The 19,150-nt window shown below is 35.3% G+C and overlaps 1 protein-coding gene across 21 annotated transcripts in view; it reads right to left on the bottom strand.

Annotated features, from left to right (window-relative positions):
* CAMK2D (calcium/calmodulin dependent protein kinase II delta) overlaps positions 1-19,150 on the bottom strand; it is a 316,543-nt gene that overhangs the window by 20,503 nt on the left and 276,890 nt on the right. For all 21 annotated transcript variants that reach the window (XM_045469296.1, XM_045469345.1, XM_045469390.1 and 18 more), the window contains one exon: positions 18,415-18,463. In XM_045469296.1, coding sequence (XP_045325252.1) covers positions 18,415-18,463 — 49 coding nt within the window. The remainder of the gene's footprint in view (positions 1-18,414; positions 18,464-19,150) is intronic.

Below are 19,150 nucleotides of genomic sequence, written 5' to 3'. Positions count from 1 at the left end.
CCTCTCTCTCTGTGTCCCTCCTCTGCTGGCACTCTCTCTCTCAAAATAAATAAACTTAAAAAAAAAAAGGTACAGACTTGCAGCTATAAGGTAAATAAGTCCTAAGGATGTCATGTACAACGTGGTGACTACAGTTAACACTGTTGGATGGTATATGTGAAAGTTATTAAAAAGTCCATCCCAAGAGTTCTTACCAGAAGAAAAAAACTTTTTTAAACATTTCTTTTTTTATATCTATATTAGATGTTAAGTGTTAACTAAACCTACTATGGTAATCATTTCACAATACATGTAAACCAAATTCATTTGTTATATATAAACTTATATAGTGCTGTATGCTGTATATTAATTATATCTTTAAAAAACCATAGTCTACTAGCATTCAAGCTTATACACTTGAATGAAACAAAGATACTAAGCATTCTCAAGGAGTATCTGTTTCCTCCACTGTAGAACCAAGGTGATAAAGTTATTTTCTCAAAAGAAAATAATCAGACTTGAAAAGGAGACAATGAGATAGAATTTTTAAATATCTGGAAAATTTTTGTTTTGTTTTGTTTTTTGACAAGAAGGAAATCCAGCCTTCCCCAGACCCTGGAACTATAATGAGTCCAATTAACCCCTCCAATTAATTTTACATAATATCAGCCAAAAGAAGCCTGCGTCTTTATGGTCAAAAGTAATTGTCAAAGTGTTAATGCTCTGTTCTTCAATATGAATAGCCAGAACTAAGTATGTATATGTATGTATGTGTGTGTGTGTGTGTGTGTGTATATATATATATATATATATATAGAGAGAGAGAGAGAGAGAGAGAGAGAGAGAGAGAGAGAGAGAGAGAGAGAGAAGGGTTAAAACCCTGTGCAGTCATGAGTAGGTTTTTCTCCCCCAATGGTTTCTATTGTGGTTTAGCTTGATATTTTATTTTTAATAACTTATTCCTTTCTTATATAAAAAGCATACAGTTTGAATTTAGCGAAAAATAGAATTCAGTATATTCTTGGATAAGTTTATTTGTAACTACACTTTTCTGAATAATTCAACTGGTAGGTTTGTAAATGCTCCCTGGGACCAAGAATGTAAGATAAACTTAAGAGCATGTTCTCTATACTCCAAAACCATTTTAAATCTTTGTTTTGCACAAAGCAAAAATAAAAAGCAAGCAAACAAACAAAAAACCCTACCAAAATTAATTGAAGTGTGATGTGATTTTTGAGAAAGACTGAGACTGAACACGGTAAGAGTACACAAAAATAGTATTCTGCCTCCATATTTATTGAGCCCAATCTGATTTTCTGAAGTCTTTTCTCCTTATCTCCATGTTCACACAACTCTTAGTCATATTTCAAAGTTTCTCATACCAGTGTTGTCTCAGTAAGGCTGAAGTGAAAGCAGTTTTTTTTTTTTTATCACCTACCACTGTATAGATATTTTAACTCTAAGAATGTCATGTCACTTTTTTCTAAGCATTAAGTACGTCTACTTGTCCCATTTTGAACCATTCTCCCAAATAGGTAGCAGCATCGCCTGTCATTGAAACTCCATACTTTCTAGCTAATTCTCATCTTCAACGGCTACAAAAATAGTGGCTGTGGTTTCATTACAAAGTCTATCATTATCCAATCCATAGCTTCCAGAATTAATAAATAAGAACTGAAAGGGCAGATGAGGTCCAGTGAAATGGGAAGAGAGAGGACAATTTTCAAAACATATCATAGAATACAAATCGCACTCATCCATAATTCAAGAGTTCTATAGCCTCTCTAATCAATAGTAAGTTAGGGAACTAGTGTAACAAGTTTATAGGACAAATAACATAAATGAAGAGATATTTTTAATTTCAAAAACTGTGGAATAATGATAGACTCTCTTGATAAGTCAGTTTGTCTATGGCATCCAAAGGCAGCATTCAATGTAACATATGTGCTTATATACATGTGACCACTGTTGCCTTCTGAGATGCAAGACCACTGCAGTGAAAAGGCAGAGCTGCAGTCAGTTTGGATATAAATTTACAATGTTTTGTCACAACTTGGAAAACTTAGAGGAAAATTACTTACATATACCTCCTTTTTTCAACACACACCACACACACACACACACTCCCTCTCACAAAATGTTATAAATTCCTATAATTCTTTTGATGTCCCCATGCATTTGACAGATTGCACTGGTAAGACTTCTAGGACCAAGAGTCATTTCTGTGATTCGTTACTACATTTTTCAAAGCTTAATTTGGAAAGGTAAAAATATCCTATCAGACCAGAAGTTCTTAAGTGAGTTCTCATAGCAAATGCTTTTTATTAAAGTGATTCCTCATATTGGCACTCTATAATCAGTTCAGCTCTGGGATATTCTGTGCTAAATTCAGCTTAGGAAAGTAATGTAAAAGTACTTGCTGTAATATCTTGACCAAATTTTACAAACCAGTAAAATTATTCTTTGTTCAACCAATGTGAGTACAATAATTTATGAACCATATATTTCAGAACATATTACTGTCACTTTTATTCTAGCATGTATTATAAAGTAAATTATCTTAAATTAACACATTATTATAAAATGTAACTTAGAATGGGTACATTTTTGAGTAGGGAATATTGCTTTGCCTTTATCTGTTGAATTCAAATGATGAACATTCATCAAATACACCATTCAGGTTGTTTGGTGAGTAATCAACAGTCCACATATATAAAATTCATATCTATATAATGATAAATGAGATTAAGATAATAGTAAGAATTTTTCATAGAGAATAATTTTGAGTTAACATGGAGATACTGACTTGGAAGTTCAGCAGGGCAGACCACCATAAACATCTTTAAAAATTATCTCTAGCATTTGTTTCAACAGATTACACAACACAACATGATGAGAAATGAGGTATAACTTAAATAACACTGATGAGGAAATTCTCCAATAACTCACAACCCTGATCATGTTAAAAAATTCTAGTATAGACTCTAAGGATACCAACTTTGGGACAGATTCAGACCTTCATCCAAACCCATCTTTTTGTCTTGTTTTTTTTTGTTTGTTTGTTTGTTTGTTTTATCCTCCATAACAAGTAAACACCACATTTTATTTTTATTAGCTGTTTATTTAAATGATATTATTAAAATTTTTTTAATGTTTTTATTTATTTTTGAGACATAGATAGGGCATGAGCAGGGGAGGGGCAGAGAGAAAGGGAGACACAGGATCCAAAGCAGGTTCTAGGCTCCGAGCTGTCAGCACAAAACCTGACATGGGGCTCGAACTCACAGATTGCGAGATCATGGCCTGAACCGAAGTCGGGCGCTTAACCGACTGAGCCATCCAAGCACCCCAAAACCGAGCAAATTTTTCAAAATACTTGAAAACATAGAAAGATTGGTTTAGATGAGGGAAGGCTGAATCATTAATACATTTATGTTTAATTACAAACAAAGTATGTCTCTGAACTCAAAATTTTAAGTGTTCAAACGAAATTAACTTATGGCAAAAACCTCATAAATAATTTATTAATCTATTGAGTGTCTAGCATATGGTACCATGGAGGGAAAAAAACAGTGAATTAACATTAACATAATCTACCTTGAAAATTCACCAAAAGTCAAAAGTATACTCTTTAATAAAACCCTTTTTATTATTTTTTTTATTATTTTTTTTTTAATTTTTTTTTCAACGTTTATTTTTGGGACAGAGAGAGACAGAGCATGAACGGGGGAGGGGCAGAGAGAGAGGGAGACACAGAATCGGAAACAGGCTCCAGGCTCTGAGCCATCAGCCCAGAGCCTGACGCGGGGCTCGAACTCACGGACCGCGAGATCGTGACCTGGCTGAAGTCGGACGCTTAACCGACTGCGCCACCCAGGCGCCCCAATAAAACCCTTTTTAAAAAGTAAGAACTTCTATTGTAAAGCAAAAAATGAATATTTCTGTACTTGGGCAGCTTTTATGTTTATGTATATAAGTTGGCTGAATTCTATACATGACCTTAACAATTATAAATGTTTACCCACTTGTCTGGAATAAATGGCTTAGGAAATAGAAACACTGATTCTAAAATAATAAAAAAAAAAAGGTCCCTTTTGATTTATGGTCTCTTTTAATTGTGAGCCTTGGTGCTTATATCATCTACTCATAAGAAAGAATGGCCAGAAATAGTATAATTTCACTAAGCAGCTCTCATGAGATAGACATTATACCAGGCATTTAACTAACAATCTCTCTAGTGAACATTACCATGCTTTATTATTGTTATTATTGTTAGGATAAAACATATCAAACTGTACTTTTGAAGGTAAAAAATAAAAAGTTAAGTATTGAGATACTATCATCTCTAATGTACATACGACTCAGAGAGGTTTTACATAAAGGGTTGGATTACACAGCCCATCAAAGGCTGGGCTGAGATTCAAACATAATATATTTGACACCAAAGCACATGTGCCATCCAAACAAGGAAGAGGATCCTATGTGAGTTACTTTTTACATTTGCAATTTCTATATTTTTAGCTCCTAAATTATGGGGGGAGGGGCACAGAGCATCTGCATAAAAACCCATGAAGATAAAAATGGAGAGATCAGAACTTTGCAAGTATTGTCATCATTTTATTGGCTGGTAGGACAGGGCATGGTTGGTATCACCATACTTCCTTCCTCCATCAATTTAATATTTATTATTCCTGTTATTACCAAACACTGGTTTAGATACTGCAGATACAGCAGGGGACAAAACAAAAATCTCTGCCCTGAAGAAACTTACATTCTAGTAAAGGAAGAGAGAGACATTAAACAAAAAAGTAAAATAAATATTTCACATAATATAAAGTACTAGGGGAAAAGCAAAGCAGAGAAGAAGAATGGAATTGGCTGGATTTGAAGGCACAATTTAAAGCAGGGTCATCAAAGTCTGAGAGGGTATCATTTAATCAGAGACATAAAAAGAGGAGGCAGCAAGCAACATGGAATGTGTATCAAGACATAACAGGCAGGGAACAGCAACTGAAAAGGCCCTAAGGCAGGAACCTGCTTGATACATTTCAGGAATAGTGTTCCTGAGGTATATAACATGAGAGGAGGCCAGATGGTAAAGGAAGGCATGGCTGGTGGAAGTTCTCATCATGGAGGGATGTTCAATTCTAAAAGGGCTTTGGCACACTATGTTGAAACTAATATAGCACTCTGTATGTTAACTATACTGGGATAAAAATAAAAAGTAAAAAAGAAAATAATAAAATGGCTTTGGCAGTCACTAGAAAATACAGAGTGGAAACATTATACAATCTGATATATGTTGAAAGTGTCACCCTGACTACTATGTTGTGAATAAACTATAATCAAGTAATGCTAAAGCAAGCAGACTGGATAAGAAGTCACATCAATAATATGGCCAAAAGATAATACTATCTTGGACCAGGGTGGTGGGAGTAGAGTTAGTGAGCAGCTGTCAAGTGGGGAAAAAATGTGTGTATTTTGAAAGGGGAGTCCGTTGGATTTGCTGATAGACTGATAGACTGAATGCAGGGTATAAGCAAAACTGAGAAGACAAAGAAAGTTCTATTTTTTTTTTTTGACAAAGAAAGTTCTAAGATGATGACCTGGGAGTATTAAAGGAACTAGAATATACCATAGGCATATCAAGTTCAATTTTCATAGATGCACTTGATCACAGATATATGAAAAAAGGTTGGAGACATGATATATAGGAATAATGCAATTACATCAAAACACTGCAGACCTGCACTGATAGTATGATGTAGGTTTCTTCTTAAAGAAAACATAATTGAATAGTTTAGGAATGTTCAAACCCAAGTGTAGTTTTTAAATTTTCTCATCTAATCTAAAGAGATCAAACCAAACATCCAAAGGTACTTGCATATTGCAAGTTGTTTCCTTTGGGTGCTATAGTACCCACATATAAGTGATTAAGAATAATATGGCTCTAGCAGGGACATTCATTTTATCACCATAAAACAAATCACTGCAATCCCAACAATTAAGTCAGTCTTTCTGTATCAACTACAATGCTTATTTTAATATAATGGGTGGGCAAATTCTGCTAAACAACACTGGCCAGGAGAAAAATGTTATACCATTACATACATACATACATACATACATACATACATACATACATACATACATATATATAAAGGAAAGAAAGGAAGAAAACTGACAGACTAATTCACATGTATCCTGGAAGAAATTGTCTTTAACACAGAATAAAATTTTAATGCAAAAATAGCCATTCACTGGGGAAATGTACCCAGGTATAATTTCATTAAAGAGGATACTATAAGACTGACAACTCCATAAGGAAAAATGTAAGCCTTTTTAGCCTCAGCCTAGTCTATCAAATCCAGCACACCAATGGTGCTCAATAATTTTTTTCTAAAAAACAAAACTGGATCCAAACAGTGGTCTCTTTGTTAGGAATTACATGTGTTACATGCATCTGAAATTTTCTGTATTGCTCACATATGACTCTAGCTGTGTCCTTATATTTGTTTTTTAGTGAACATATTATTCTTTCTTTTATAATTATCTAAATACCAGCCAGAAACAAAGAAGGTATGTTATCATGCAGAATTGTCTTTGTCTTTTATAGACTCATTCACCAGGGCAAGAAATGTGGCTAAGTGCTTACTTAGTACATCTTACACTGGAGGTACCTACAGAGTATTCATTGACTATTTGAATTGAATAATGAAAATACCACTATTCAAGATGCAAAAAAAAAAAAAAAATCCTTTACTTCTACATAATCTCTTTCATTAAGCTCTTTCATTCAGTAATACCTTCTCTGCTTCTTCTTATAATATCTCCACTTAACATGGTCTGAAATGGAATGACCTGTAACCAGGTAAAATAGTAAAAATGCACAGAACTCAGATCTATTTATTTGACTGCCTTAGACTTAATGCCTCCTGAAAAAATCAAAGGGATTTGAGCAGAAGTCCATACCAAAAAAAAAAAAAAAAAAAAAAAAAAAAAAAGCCATTTCATTGATTTACAAGAAGAATCACTAAACGATTGAGACATAAAATAATACAAACTCAGCAAAGGAAATAGTATTTCATTAAAGTATTTTATTCTAATAAATAATTTCAGAATTATATAAATTTATAGCTAATTAAATATAAATAATTATAGTTTCTGCATAGAAATGTATGAGGTAAAATAAGTTTAGATATTTAAAGTAATTGTAGATAGTAGATACCTTAAAAACATGAAATACAGCCCCATAATAATTCTTGCTGGGATGTGTTTGAAGTACTAATTTCACAGTCCATCAGTGCTATGATAACATTTTGAACATATAGTTTAGTGGACCATATTTTCCCATTGTAATAATATTCCATAAAACTGCAGCAATTTATTCCTGAATTCAACTTTATTCCTGAATGTCTTTTTATAATTGTTTTGAATAGTTTATAACATCTATATTTATACTATTTTATAATGTGTAATTGCGGACACTTTAAAATATGAGACTTCATAAAAATCTATTGTATTAAAGTAGGGTTGATAAAAACCTTACAACTCTGTATTATTGATTTCAGTATTTAAATTATGTGACCTGGGAAAGATTGAGCCACAGAAAAGTTATGCAACATGTTTTAAGTAAGTTAGATAAAAGAACTACAAACAAGAGTATAAACTCTGGATTCCAATCAGATCCTTGCTAATATTTTTTATATCATTAAAAAAAATAATAAAGTTACAATCTGAAAAGGTAAGGGAGACAGAGAAAGTAATAAAATATTTTAAAACTTGAAGATAACTTTAAATTAAGCTGCTTATGGCACCATTTTTATTAGGTAATGGGAAATATAGGTAAATGTAAAAAAAGACAAAGTTATACACTTAATACATATGCAACTATATTATAATGTAAATTAGATCTTATTGACTATGAAATTTTTGATTATATAAATTGTGAGTCTCATTACCTCTTATACTGTTAACTTCCATATAAAGTAATTATCTATGAATAGTATATGCTAGATGTTTAAGCTTTGAATTATTAAAATGAATTCAAAGCTAAAAAACTGATAGTTTAATTATGATATGGAAATTAATTGAAGAAATCAAAAAGTATACGTAAAGAAACAGAAATGAGAACAAAACTGTTCAAAACCTTTGGGATGCAGAAAAAGTGGTTCTGATCGGGGCGCCTGGGTGGCTCAGTCGGTTAAGCGTCCGACTTCAGCTCAGGTCACGATCTCACGGTCCGTGAGTGTGAGTTCGAGCCCCGCGTCGGGCTCTGGGCTGATGGCCCAGAGCCTGGAGCCTGCTTCCGATTCTGTGTCTCCCTCTCTCTCTGCTCCTCCCCCATTCATACTCTGTCTCTCTCTGTCTCAAAAATAAATAAACTTTAAAAAAAAAATTAAAAAAAAAAGAAAAAAAAAAGAAAAAGTGGTTCTGAGAGGGAAGTTTATACCACAAGAAGGAAGAAAAACCTAAGATTACACCTATAGGAGCTATAAAAACAAAAACAACACACACACACACACACACACACACACACACAAAACCTGAAACCAGTAGGAAGAAGGAAATAATAAAGATTACAGAAGAGGGGCGCCTGGGTGGCGCAGTCGGTTAAGCGTCCGACTTCAGCCAGGTCACGATCTCGCCGTCCGTGAGTTCGAGCCCCGCATCAGGCTCTGGGCTGATGGCTCAGAGCCTGGAGCCTGTTTCCGATTCTGTGTCTCCCTCTCTCTCTGCCCCCCCCCCCCCCGTTCATGCTCTGTCTCTCTCTGTCCCAAAAATAAATAAACGTTGAAAAAAATTAAAAAAAAAAAAAAGATTACAGAAGAAATAAAACATATGGAAACTAAAAAAAAAAAAAAAAAAAAAAGGAACAGATCAATGAAAGCAGGACCTGGTTCTATGAAAAGATGAACACAATTGATAAACCTCTGGCAAGACTCCTCAAAGAGGGAGAGAGAGCAAGAGAATAGACTCAAATAAACAAAATCTCTAATGAAAGAGGAGAAATAACTAACACTGCAGAAATACAAATTGTAAGAGAATATTATGAAAACTGTACACCAACAAATTAGGCAATCTAGAAAAAATGGATAAATATCTAGAAACATTTAACCTATCAAAACTAAAGAAGGAAGAAATAGAAAATCTGAATACATCGATTACCAGGCAAGAGACTGAATCAGCAATAAAAAACTCCCAACAAATAAAGTCCAGGACCACCTGGCTTCACAGGTAAATTCTACCAAACATTTAAAAAAATTTTTTTCAACGTTTTTATTTATTTCTGGGACAGAGAGAGACAGAGCATGAACGGGGGAGGGGCAGAGAGAGAGGGAGACACAGAATCAGAAACAGGCTCCAGGCTCTGAGCCATCAGCCCAGAGCCTGACGCGGGGCTCGAACTCACGGACCGCGAGATCGTGACCTGGCTGAAGTCGGACGCTTAACCGACTGCGCCACCCAGGCGCCCCAACCAAACATTTAAAGAAGAGTTAATACTTTTTCTACTCAAACTATTCCAAAAAATAGAAGAAAAACTTCCAAATTCTATGAGGTCACTATCATCATCCTGACACCAAAAGTAGATAAAGACATTACACAAAAAACATACTACAGGCCAATATCTGTGATGAACACAGATGCAAAAATACTCAACAAAATACTGTCCTAGCAAACTGAATCCAACAATACATTAAAAAAAATCATTCACCACAATCAAGTGAGATTTATTCCTGAATGAAAGGGTGGTTCAATATTCGCAAATCAATCAATGTGATATGTCACATCAATAAGAAAATGAAAGAAAAAAAATATGCTTATTTCAATAGATGCAGATACATTTGACAAAGTACAACACCTATTCATGATAAAAACCCTCAACAAAGTAGGTTTAGAGGGAACATACCTCCACATAATAAAGGCCATATATGAAAAACCCACAGTGGAGGGATAACTAAGAGCTTTCCTCCTAAGGTCAGGAAAAAGACAAGGATGTCCACTCTCAACACTTTTATTCAACATCGTAGTAGAAGTCCTAGCCACAGGTATTAGACAACAAAAAGAAAGAAAAGGCATCCACGCTGGTAAGGAAGAAGTAAAATTTTCACTATTTGCAGATGACATGACACTATGTATAGAAATCCTTAAAGACTCCACGTAAAACTACCAGAACTGATATATGAATTCAGCAATATCACAGGATACAACTTCAACCTACAGAAATCTGTTGCACTTCTATACACTAATAATGAAGCAAAAGGAAAAATTCAGGAAACAATCCCATTTGCAATTGCCCCCCAAATAATAGATACCAAAGGATAAACCAAAGAGGTGAAAGACCTGTATCCTGAAAAATATAAAACATTGATAAAGGAAATTGAAGATGACACAAAGAAATAGAAAGACATTCTATGCTCATGGATTGGAATAACAAATATTGTTAAAATGTCTATATTACCCAAAGCAATCTACAGGCTTTATGCAATCCCTATCAAAATACCAACACAGCATTTCTCACTGAGATAGAACAAAAAATCCTATAATTTATATAGAACCACAAAAGACCACAAACAGCCAAAGGAATTTTGAAAAAGAAAAACAAAACTAGAGGTATCACAATTCCAGGCCTTGAGTTATATTACAAAGCTATAGTAATCAAAACAGTATGGTACTGGCACAAAAAGAGACACTCAGATCAATGGAATAGAACAGAAAACCCGGAAATGAACCCACAATTATATGATTAACTAATCTTCAACAAAGCAAGAAAGAATATCCAATGGGGGAAAAAAACAGTCTCTTCAACAAATGGTGTTGGGAAAACTGGACAGCAACATGCAAAAGAATGAAACTTGGCCACTTTCTTATACCATACACAAAAATAAACTCAAAATGGATTAAAGACCTAAATGTGAGACCTGAAGCCATAAACATCCTGGCAGTAATGTCTCTGAGATTGGCCATAGCAATATTTTTTTTTTGTCCAAAATTTCTATTGATTGATTGATTGATTGATTGTCAAATTGGCTAACATACAGTGTGTAAAGTGTGCTCTAGGTTTTTGGGGTAGATTCCCGTGGTTCGTCACTTACATACAACACCCAGTGCTCATCCCAACAAGTGCCCTCCTCAATGCCCATCACCCATTTCCCCTCCCCACCCCCCCCCCACATCCACCCTCAGTTTGTTCTCTGTATTTAAAAGTCTCTTATGGTTTGCTTCCTTCCCTCTCTGTTTGTAACTATTTTTTTTCCTTCCATTTTCCCACGGTCTTAAGTTTCTCAAGATCCACATATGAGTGCAAATATATGATATCTGTCCTTCTATGACTGATTTATTTCACTCGGCATAATACCTTCCAATTCCATCCACATAGCAACATTTTTCTAAACATGTCTCCTGAGGCACAGGAAATAAAAGCAAAACTACACTAACAGGACTACATCAGATGAAAACACTTTTGCACAAGGCAAGTCAGAGAAAGACAAATACCATATGATTTCACTCATATTTGAGGTTTAAGAAACGAAACAAGCAAAGGAAGGAAAAAGAGGGAGAGAGAGAGAGAAAGGTCAGGGGGAGAGACAAACCAGGAAACAGACTTAATTATAGAGAACAAACTAATGGTCACCAGAGGGGAGCTGGGTGGGGGGATGCGTGAAATAGGTGATGGGGATTAAGGAGGGCACTTGTCATGATAAGCACTGGGTAATGTATGGAGGTATTGGATCACTGTATTTTATAACTGAAACTAATATAACACTGTATGTTAACTATACCTGAATGAAAATAAAATAACATTAAAAATACTAAAATAAAGTGAATGTAAAAATAAAATATAAACAGGAGTTTATCTGTTTTCAAGGAATAATTTACAAAAAAAATACAGCAATTAGCAAATATTTTTAGGTTTCAATTCTGAAAGGCGATTGTTTTTTTTTTTTAATTTTTTTTAACGTTTATTTATTTTTGAGACAGAGAGAGACAGAGCATGAACCGGGGAGGGTCAGAGAGAGAGGGAGACACAGAATCTGAAACAGGCTCCGAGCTCTGAGCGGTCAGCACAGAGCCCGACATGAGGCTCGAACTCACGGACCACGAGATCATGACCTGAGCCGAAGTCGGCCGCTTAACCGACTGAGCCACCCAGGCGCCCCATGAAAGGCAATTGTTAATTTAGCTAACAAGTTGTGCCCTGATATGGATCCTTGGTGGTCATTTTAAATATGAGTATTAGAAAAGTATGTTAGAATAAATTACCATATTTTTTCTTATGGGAGAGCCAAACCTGGCCAAAATGCCATACATTAATCTGTTTTCTATGTCACAACGCTTTGTCTGTAAAAATGCTAAACCTGTAGCCCAGTCTCTATATAAACATTATGAAAGGCATGTTTTGTAAACACAGTATTTTAACCTTAAAAAATAAAAGAATCCAAAAATTAAGGTAGGAGAAGTCTTAGAACATACATGATTTAGAATTTATGCATTATTTAATAAAATAATGCTCCATTGTTTTCTAAAGGTGTATACAGGGTTTTGCAAACTTTCTAAGAAAGCCATTTATAGAAACTTTGAATGGTGAAAATCTATTAACATAGAACGAGCCTGTGTTTTCCTAATGATGAAATGAATGGTTACATGTTTTTATTGGTTTTGTTCCTTTCAATTTAGGACTTTGTTTTAAGCTAGAGTTGGCAGTGGTTTTGATCCTGTATTTTGTTGGCATGGCTAAAGAAGCCTGAGGCTGTCACTGACAAATTTAAGATACAAACATAGCAGAAGGCAAAGACTAAATGAGAAATTATGAATGAGTACGAAGGTAAAATAAAGGAATGTCAAAAAGAACAGTAAAGAGAAAATGAAGTTATTTTATATTGGTGGTAGAGCAGAATAAATTCTGCATCAGTTCTATAAGTTATTGATCCTGATTTAAAAGTTAAAGGATCAACAGGAAGATACACACATAGAGACATGAATTTTTCTAAATAAACCCTTTTAAAAATCAAATTTTGGATTAGAAACCTGAAAGAAGTTATTATGCACTGCACTACAGATCTTCTAAGACACTTTTAACCTAATGGAATGACACAATTATCAAAGGTTCTTAAATAAAATAACCAGAAGTTTCTTGATTTGCAGACTCGCTTGAAGGGAGAAAAGCATGTAAGACAAGTGCTGAGTTACTGCAGGGGAATCTGAGGAAGATTGGTATCACCTGATCATCTGCCTCAGGGAATCCTACCCAGCAATGACGGTCTTCTGTTGAAAAGATAACTTAAGAATAGTTGAATTGAAAGGAGCAATCCAAATGACAGCCCTACCTTAGTTTAAAGCTAGGTTCTCTTTTCTGCTTATTATGGATTTTTGATAAAAAATACAATTGCTGAGAAGTCTGTTTTGCTTGCTGTTTGCTATGAGCATTGTGAGACCTTTCCTGGATGTAACCCGCTGTGTAGTAGAATGGGTTGTAAACCTTCCTAAATGAATATAGTCTGATATGTAATGAAATGAGTAATTGTAGTAATTGTACACAAACTAACTGGCGTCCTTCGCTTCTGTAATCTTGCTTGCTTAACACATTCCTCCCCTTCCCCCTTCCCTCTCCCGCCGAAGGACACAGAGCCTTCCCGCCGAAGGACAGATAAAGGATGCCCAGTCAGAAAACAACAAATGTCCTTGATTTGAAACCTCACCTATGCTGTTTATCCCTGTCTATAAAAACGCTATACCAACCCTGATCGAGGCCTCTTTGCGTCACCGGCAACGAGTGCGCAGAGGTCCAGGTTCGAACCTGTAATAAACGACCCTTGCCGCTTGGCTTTGACTCACGACTCTGGTGGTCTTTTGTGGGAGGTTTTAGAACATCGGGCATTACAGAATCTGAGTATTTAGTCATCACATTGTCCACTAATGTACACAGTTACAAAGACATACACAAAAAGCTCATTAATCAAGTGATTGTGTAGAGTAGCCAAGACTTTGAAATCCAGATGTCCTCAAATGCCAGGCCCCATTCAAGTGATAAAGGTGTCAACACCCTTGCCCTTAACTGGGCCTTCTGCAAACATTCTATGCAAGTTCATTGTCATCATCTATTTTTCGGCAAAAGGAAAAAGAGGATAAACTAGAATGAAGTCCCCACACACAGGCTGATAGCAATACATTTCTGCTTGCTGTACAGAACTCCTATGGTCTAGACCCACAAGAAAGATGAAATGCAGCAAGAGATCCAAGCAGCTGCTCAATGTAATGAGATGCTGGAAGCAGGGTGAGTGACAGAAATGACATAAGGGCACAGAGGAGCCCAACTTCGACATGTGTCACGCAACTCTGGAACTCTGGGAAAGAGCAGCAGATGGACCAAACCGATGCATACCCATCAGGAAGAAGTAGCTGACTCTGAGCAATGGTGTCGGGCAGGTTATGAGGTGGAGAGAAATTGTGGCATACAGTGACAGGCCCTGCAAACTGGCTACAGCCACAAACCAAAGGACAGTCTTCAAATGTAGACAGTGCTGAGAGGACCATTACTGCATATCACTGGCTTTAAGGACATCCATACTCCTAGAGAGCTTCACTGTTAGTGTTGCCATCTACTAATTAAAGGCCAATGATGATAGCTGTTTTTAACACCTTAAATTAACGAAAATGTTTTACTAGAAATGTATTCAAAATGGAACGACTATTTCAATAATTTTAGACCTAAAAAATTCATATTTTGAGAACACCAGTAAACTCTAATAGGAAAACTTATTTTGTTTGTTTTTGGGTAGTAATAACTATGCCTTATTAAGACCCCTCTTTATTTTTAAGCCAATAGTGTCCCTTCCATTACACTGAGTTTCCTGATGAGTTTACAGACATAGCATTAAAGATAATATTCGGTTTTGAATATAGGACAAAATTAGGGAATGGCTCAAAAAATCCACACTAGGAAGTCCACATTGCCTTGGGGAGAGAAAACAGCAAACTTGAGAAGCTTTTGTAAAGAAGAGTTGTAAAAGAATGCAAATTCCTTAGGATGACCGTGAGCTTGGGAAGGGAAATGTTATGGTTGTAACTAAATGCTGAAGGTTTTTTAAAAAATGAAAAGTAAAATGACTTTTAGATATAAAATACCATTTTTCTTGGGTCTCACTTTTTAAAGCATATTTTCTTTATATTTATTGAATTAAACGAGAGAAACAGCCTAAATCATAGCATAAAAGCTTTACGTAAAGCGTAAAGAATGTCTTGACTCTGAGTTGCTGAAAGCTCTTGAATAAGACTAGTTCACCAAAAGATGTGGAGCTCAGGCAAACAGTAGGCATTCAAAAAAATACTTGCTGAATGAAGAAACTGAGGTAGCCTAGATACAGCTCAAGAATAACACACAGATTGGGGCCTTTTGAAAACCAAAGGCCATTTTGAACAGAAACTAATAAGGATAGCTCAAAGAAAATGATCTTTTCAAAATCCTGGCTTTCTAGATGCTCTAGGTTTTCCTGAATGTGAAGGACTACCAATCTACTATGACTTCTACCTCCCACCTTCTTTAAGAGCAGTTAGCCTATCTACCCTCTCCGCGCCCCCCCCCCCACCCCGCCCGCCACCTTGAGAAGGCCAGAAAAAGGTATTCTGCCATTGGTTTAACCTCATTTCTTCCTTTGGCTAGGTCACCACGATGTGTTAATATTCCCCACTATGTTCCTTTACAGTAGAGAGGGTGTACAACTGTCACTGCCAGGTTGGTCCTTGGGGAGTGGACAGAATGTGCACTACACTGGCATGGGAAGCATGTGCTGTAGTATTCTAGGGATGATATGCCACCATGAAACAATGCAAGTCTAGGTGCTGGTGTTAGGTGGGACAGCCACCAGGAATGGATGGAACATGTGACTGCATGCAGGAGTGTGCTGGGAGATTATGCATTTGAGAATATGTTGAAAGTCTAGTGTTTTACCCTGATAACAAAGTTATTGTCAAGTGTATGTGGGAAGAAAGACACCCAATTTTGTAGAAAGGATATGGTTTTATAGAGAGGGTGTGGCTTTGGTCAGGTTATATAACTGATGGCCTTTCTGAGTTCTTAGAGCTTAGATATACAGGTAAATTTGGGTTCTAACAGAGCTGGTCAATAAATATTCTCTACCAAACTATTCATAGCTATAGCAAACTCTGAGGTAAAGAGAAAAAGAACATGGTTGTACAAATGAAGAAATCAATTAGGGTCTTTCTGAAGGCCTGTGTACTGATTAATGAAGAGATTCCCACACAAGCATATCACTAGCACAATAACTACATTAAAAATATATGTGACAATTTATATGCCACCTGTCTTGTAGTCAGAATCATGGCCTGGGTGATTTCTTAAAGTACCTTCTATTCCGAAAGGTTTCTTATATCATTCAATATTAAAAAAATGTTAGCCACCAAAGAGCTGTGTGGGTCTTACAGAGCATACAAATGATGCCTAATGTGTTATATCTGTGACTCTGTGGCCACATCCACACAAGGAGAATTAAGCAGAAACTTAAATAACTTAGTTATTGAATTCAAGGAAATAAACCAAAGCACTTTGGGCTCAGTAATCAACTGGACATTTCTCGCCATCTCAGTATCATGCTTAATTGCTCTAACATTTGCTATATATAGTCTCAGCATGTAACCATAAAGACAAATACTAACTCAATTTGTGAGATCCCAGAGACAAAATGAAATCAATATCATTGTTGTGATTTGAAGAGAATAGTTTTCTGAGAAGTGCTGATATAATTTTATTTCATCAAAAATATAAACTATAAGGTGAGATTCTGTTTACATGTTGATACTTACATAGGATTAATACCGATCATCCTAAACCAAAACGTAGTAAAGAGTCAAATTCAGGTGAGAAAGACTGCTTATTAAAACCCTGCTTGTGATCACCAAGGAATAGGTTTATTAGGATGAACTACACATACCGAGGTGTTGTTATTCTAATATCATTCAGCTGTTTAAAGATTCAGTCTCTCTAGTGGCTAATGCCACTTTATTTCCCCTCTCTGATTCTTGCCCAAGAGAAGAATGTATAAAGTCATATAAACATTTTGCTTGGCTGAAAGAGCTAATGAATCCAACTTACAAAGATGATGCTTTCTGAATCACTGATAAAGCTAAATGGGGTATCTGCTTATTTGGTTAAAAAAATCTCTTTAATGCGACTGGCATCAATGATTCATAAAATTACTTGTGTTCAAATTTTAGCTCAGGGGCAAGAGTGAGATGAACAGACCTACTGAACAATGTCCTCGACACAGCTCTCCACCTTTCTACTGTAAAAAGAAAAAAAATGACCGACTACCTCTAGCAGACTTAGGTCAGCGCACTAAAATATAAATAGAGAGTACACTTTAATAGAATCAGCTGTTCTATTCAACCAAAGAGGAAAAGTCAGCACGGGTGACTGGCAACTTGTGGTTTATAGGTATTTTTATTTCCTCAATTGCCTAGATGTCTCCCTGACCTGAGAATTTCCAGCTTCTTTCTTTCTACAACATGAATAATACAGTTATCCAAGACCATGTCTTACTAATGCCACCTACAGAATTAAAGCCCATGTTGACACTGTTGGGTAATCTTTCCAAATAATGTTTAACTATCTGATGAATCATTTCTCTGAATTTGTTTTATACTTATTTTCCTTTAATACATCCTTTAATGCTTTTTAAACACCCTATTGTTACCACTCTTTTTTGGAATGGCTTCTAGACAAGTGGCTGGTAGAATTAGTAGTTACATACATGGAATCACAAAAATGAGAACACAAAACTATGAGAGCAACTGAAGCAAAATTAACACTCCTAAAACAGCCATGAGACAAAAAAGAGGTAAAAAGTGTGTTTAGTATATGTGTGCACAGGCAGTGAGATGTCCACAGAAATGCTGGCAATGACTCATTTATATTTCTAAAAGAACCTGGGTAATTGAAGTGAATGGAGGTCAAGAATATATTAGGAAAGTGCACAAAAACCTAGGATAAAAAGGCTGCCAAATGTGAAATTCAATTGAAATTCACCAAGACCATGAAAGGTTTTTAAAAATGGTTCTTTTCATACTCTATTCTTGAAGATAAGCTGTTTTCTAGACATAGATGTACATTTTATAGTACCTTTTGACTGATACATTTACAATTTGATATTATGTCCTCAAACCATCATTAGTAGTTAAAATCACAATGTGCTCAAATATACCACATTTGTCTCTATTTCAAGACAGAGAAAAGAATATGTGAAAAAATTGACAAAATCAATACATATAATCAAAATAGTAGTATACTTTTAAAAAGAAAATTACTTTCGTGTCTTAGAATAGGCCTAATTCCTAAACTTATTAGTTATTTGAAATAATTTTTTTTCTGATATATATGAAACTCCAAGTTAGGATTTTCCATTTCTAATGTAATCATACCTTTCACATCCTCATCCTCAATTGTTGTATTTGAACTCTCAGTTGACTCCTGTTGAGAAGAAAACATGTGTTAAGTTGCAAACAATGGATAACTTCATTTTTATTCTTCTTAAAATTGGCAAGTGATGTACATATCATGCAAAGTTCTTCAGCAGGCTGTGCACGTATATTGACATGCAGATGGACAAATACATTATGTGGTTTTGATAGAAATAAAATGGCAAATGCTGAAAACATTTCAAAAAGGGAGTACTCTGGTGGCCTAATCTCTGAAGCAGGAAAAATCTGGGTTATTTGTAGAAGCAGCCAAAGTATGCAACTTATTTTAAGAGCTGTGTTAGGCCATCTTTGGTTACGGTGCCTGATCAGGTGTGCTTTTTCTATGTAGCTATCAGAAATTGAATATATTGGCCTTCTGAATTTGACCCTAAAATAGAACAACTTCTATTCCTAATTAATCAGTAAATAATCCTTTCTTTGTATAAGGCACTATATCAAGCACTGAATTCACAGCCTATTTGTCCTACTCCTACGTAGAGACAGAAAGCATTTCATTGCATCATTTGATGAAGAAGCTGGGGGCCCTAAGCTGAGTTATACTGAAATTACTTTTAACAAGAATTCTATGTTTGTGATCAGCACAATAGAATTATATGAATAATTTACTTTTTAAAGGACAATCAGATTTTTTTCATCCATTTCTAAATTAGAAACTGGCTGTTATTGATAAGAAGCC

The sequence above is a fragment of the Leopardus geoffroyi genome, chromosome B1 (genome assembly GCF_018350155.1).
Source record: "Leopardus geoffroyi isolate Oge1 chromosome B1, O.geoffroyi_Oge1_pat1.0, whole genome shotgun sequence".
NCBI lineage: Eukaryota > Metazoa > Chordata > Mammalia > Carnivora > Felidae > Leopardus > Leopardus geoffroyi.
Note: the sequence above shows the minus strand (reverse complement) of the source record. Positions and strands in the feature narration are given on the sequence as shown.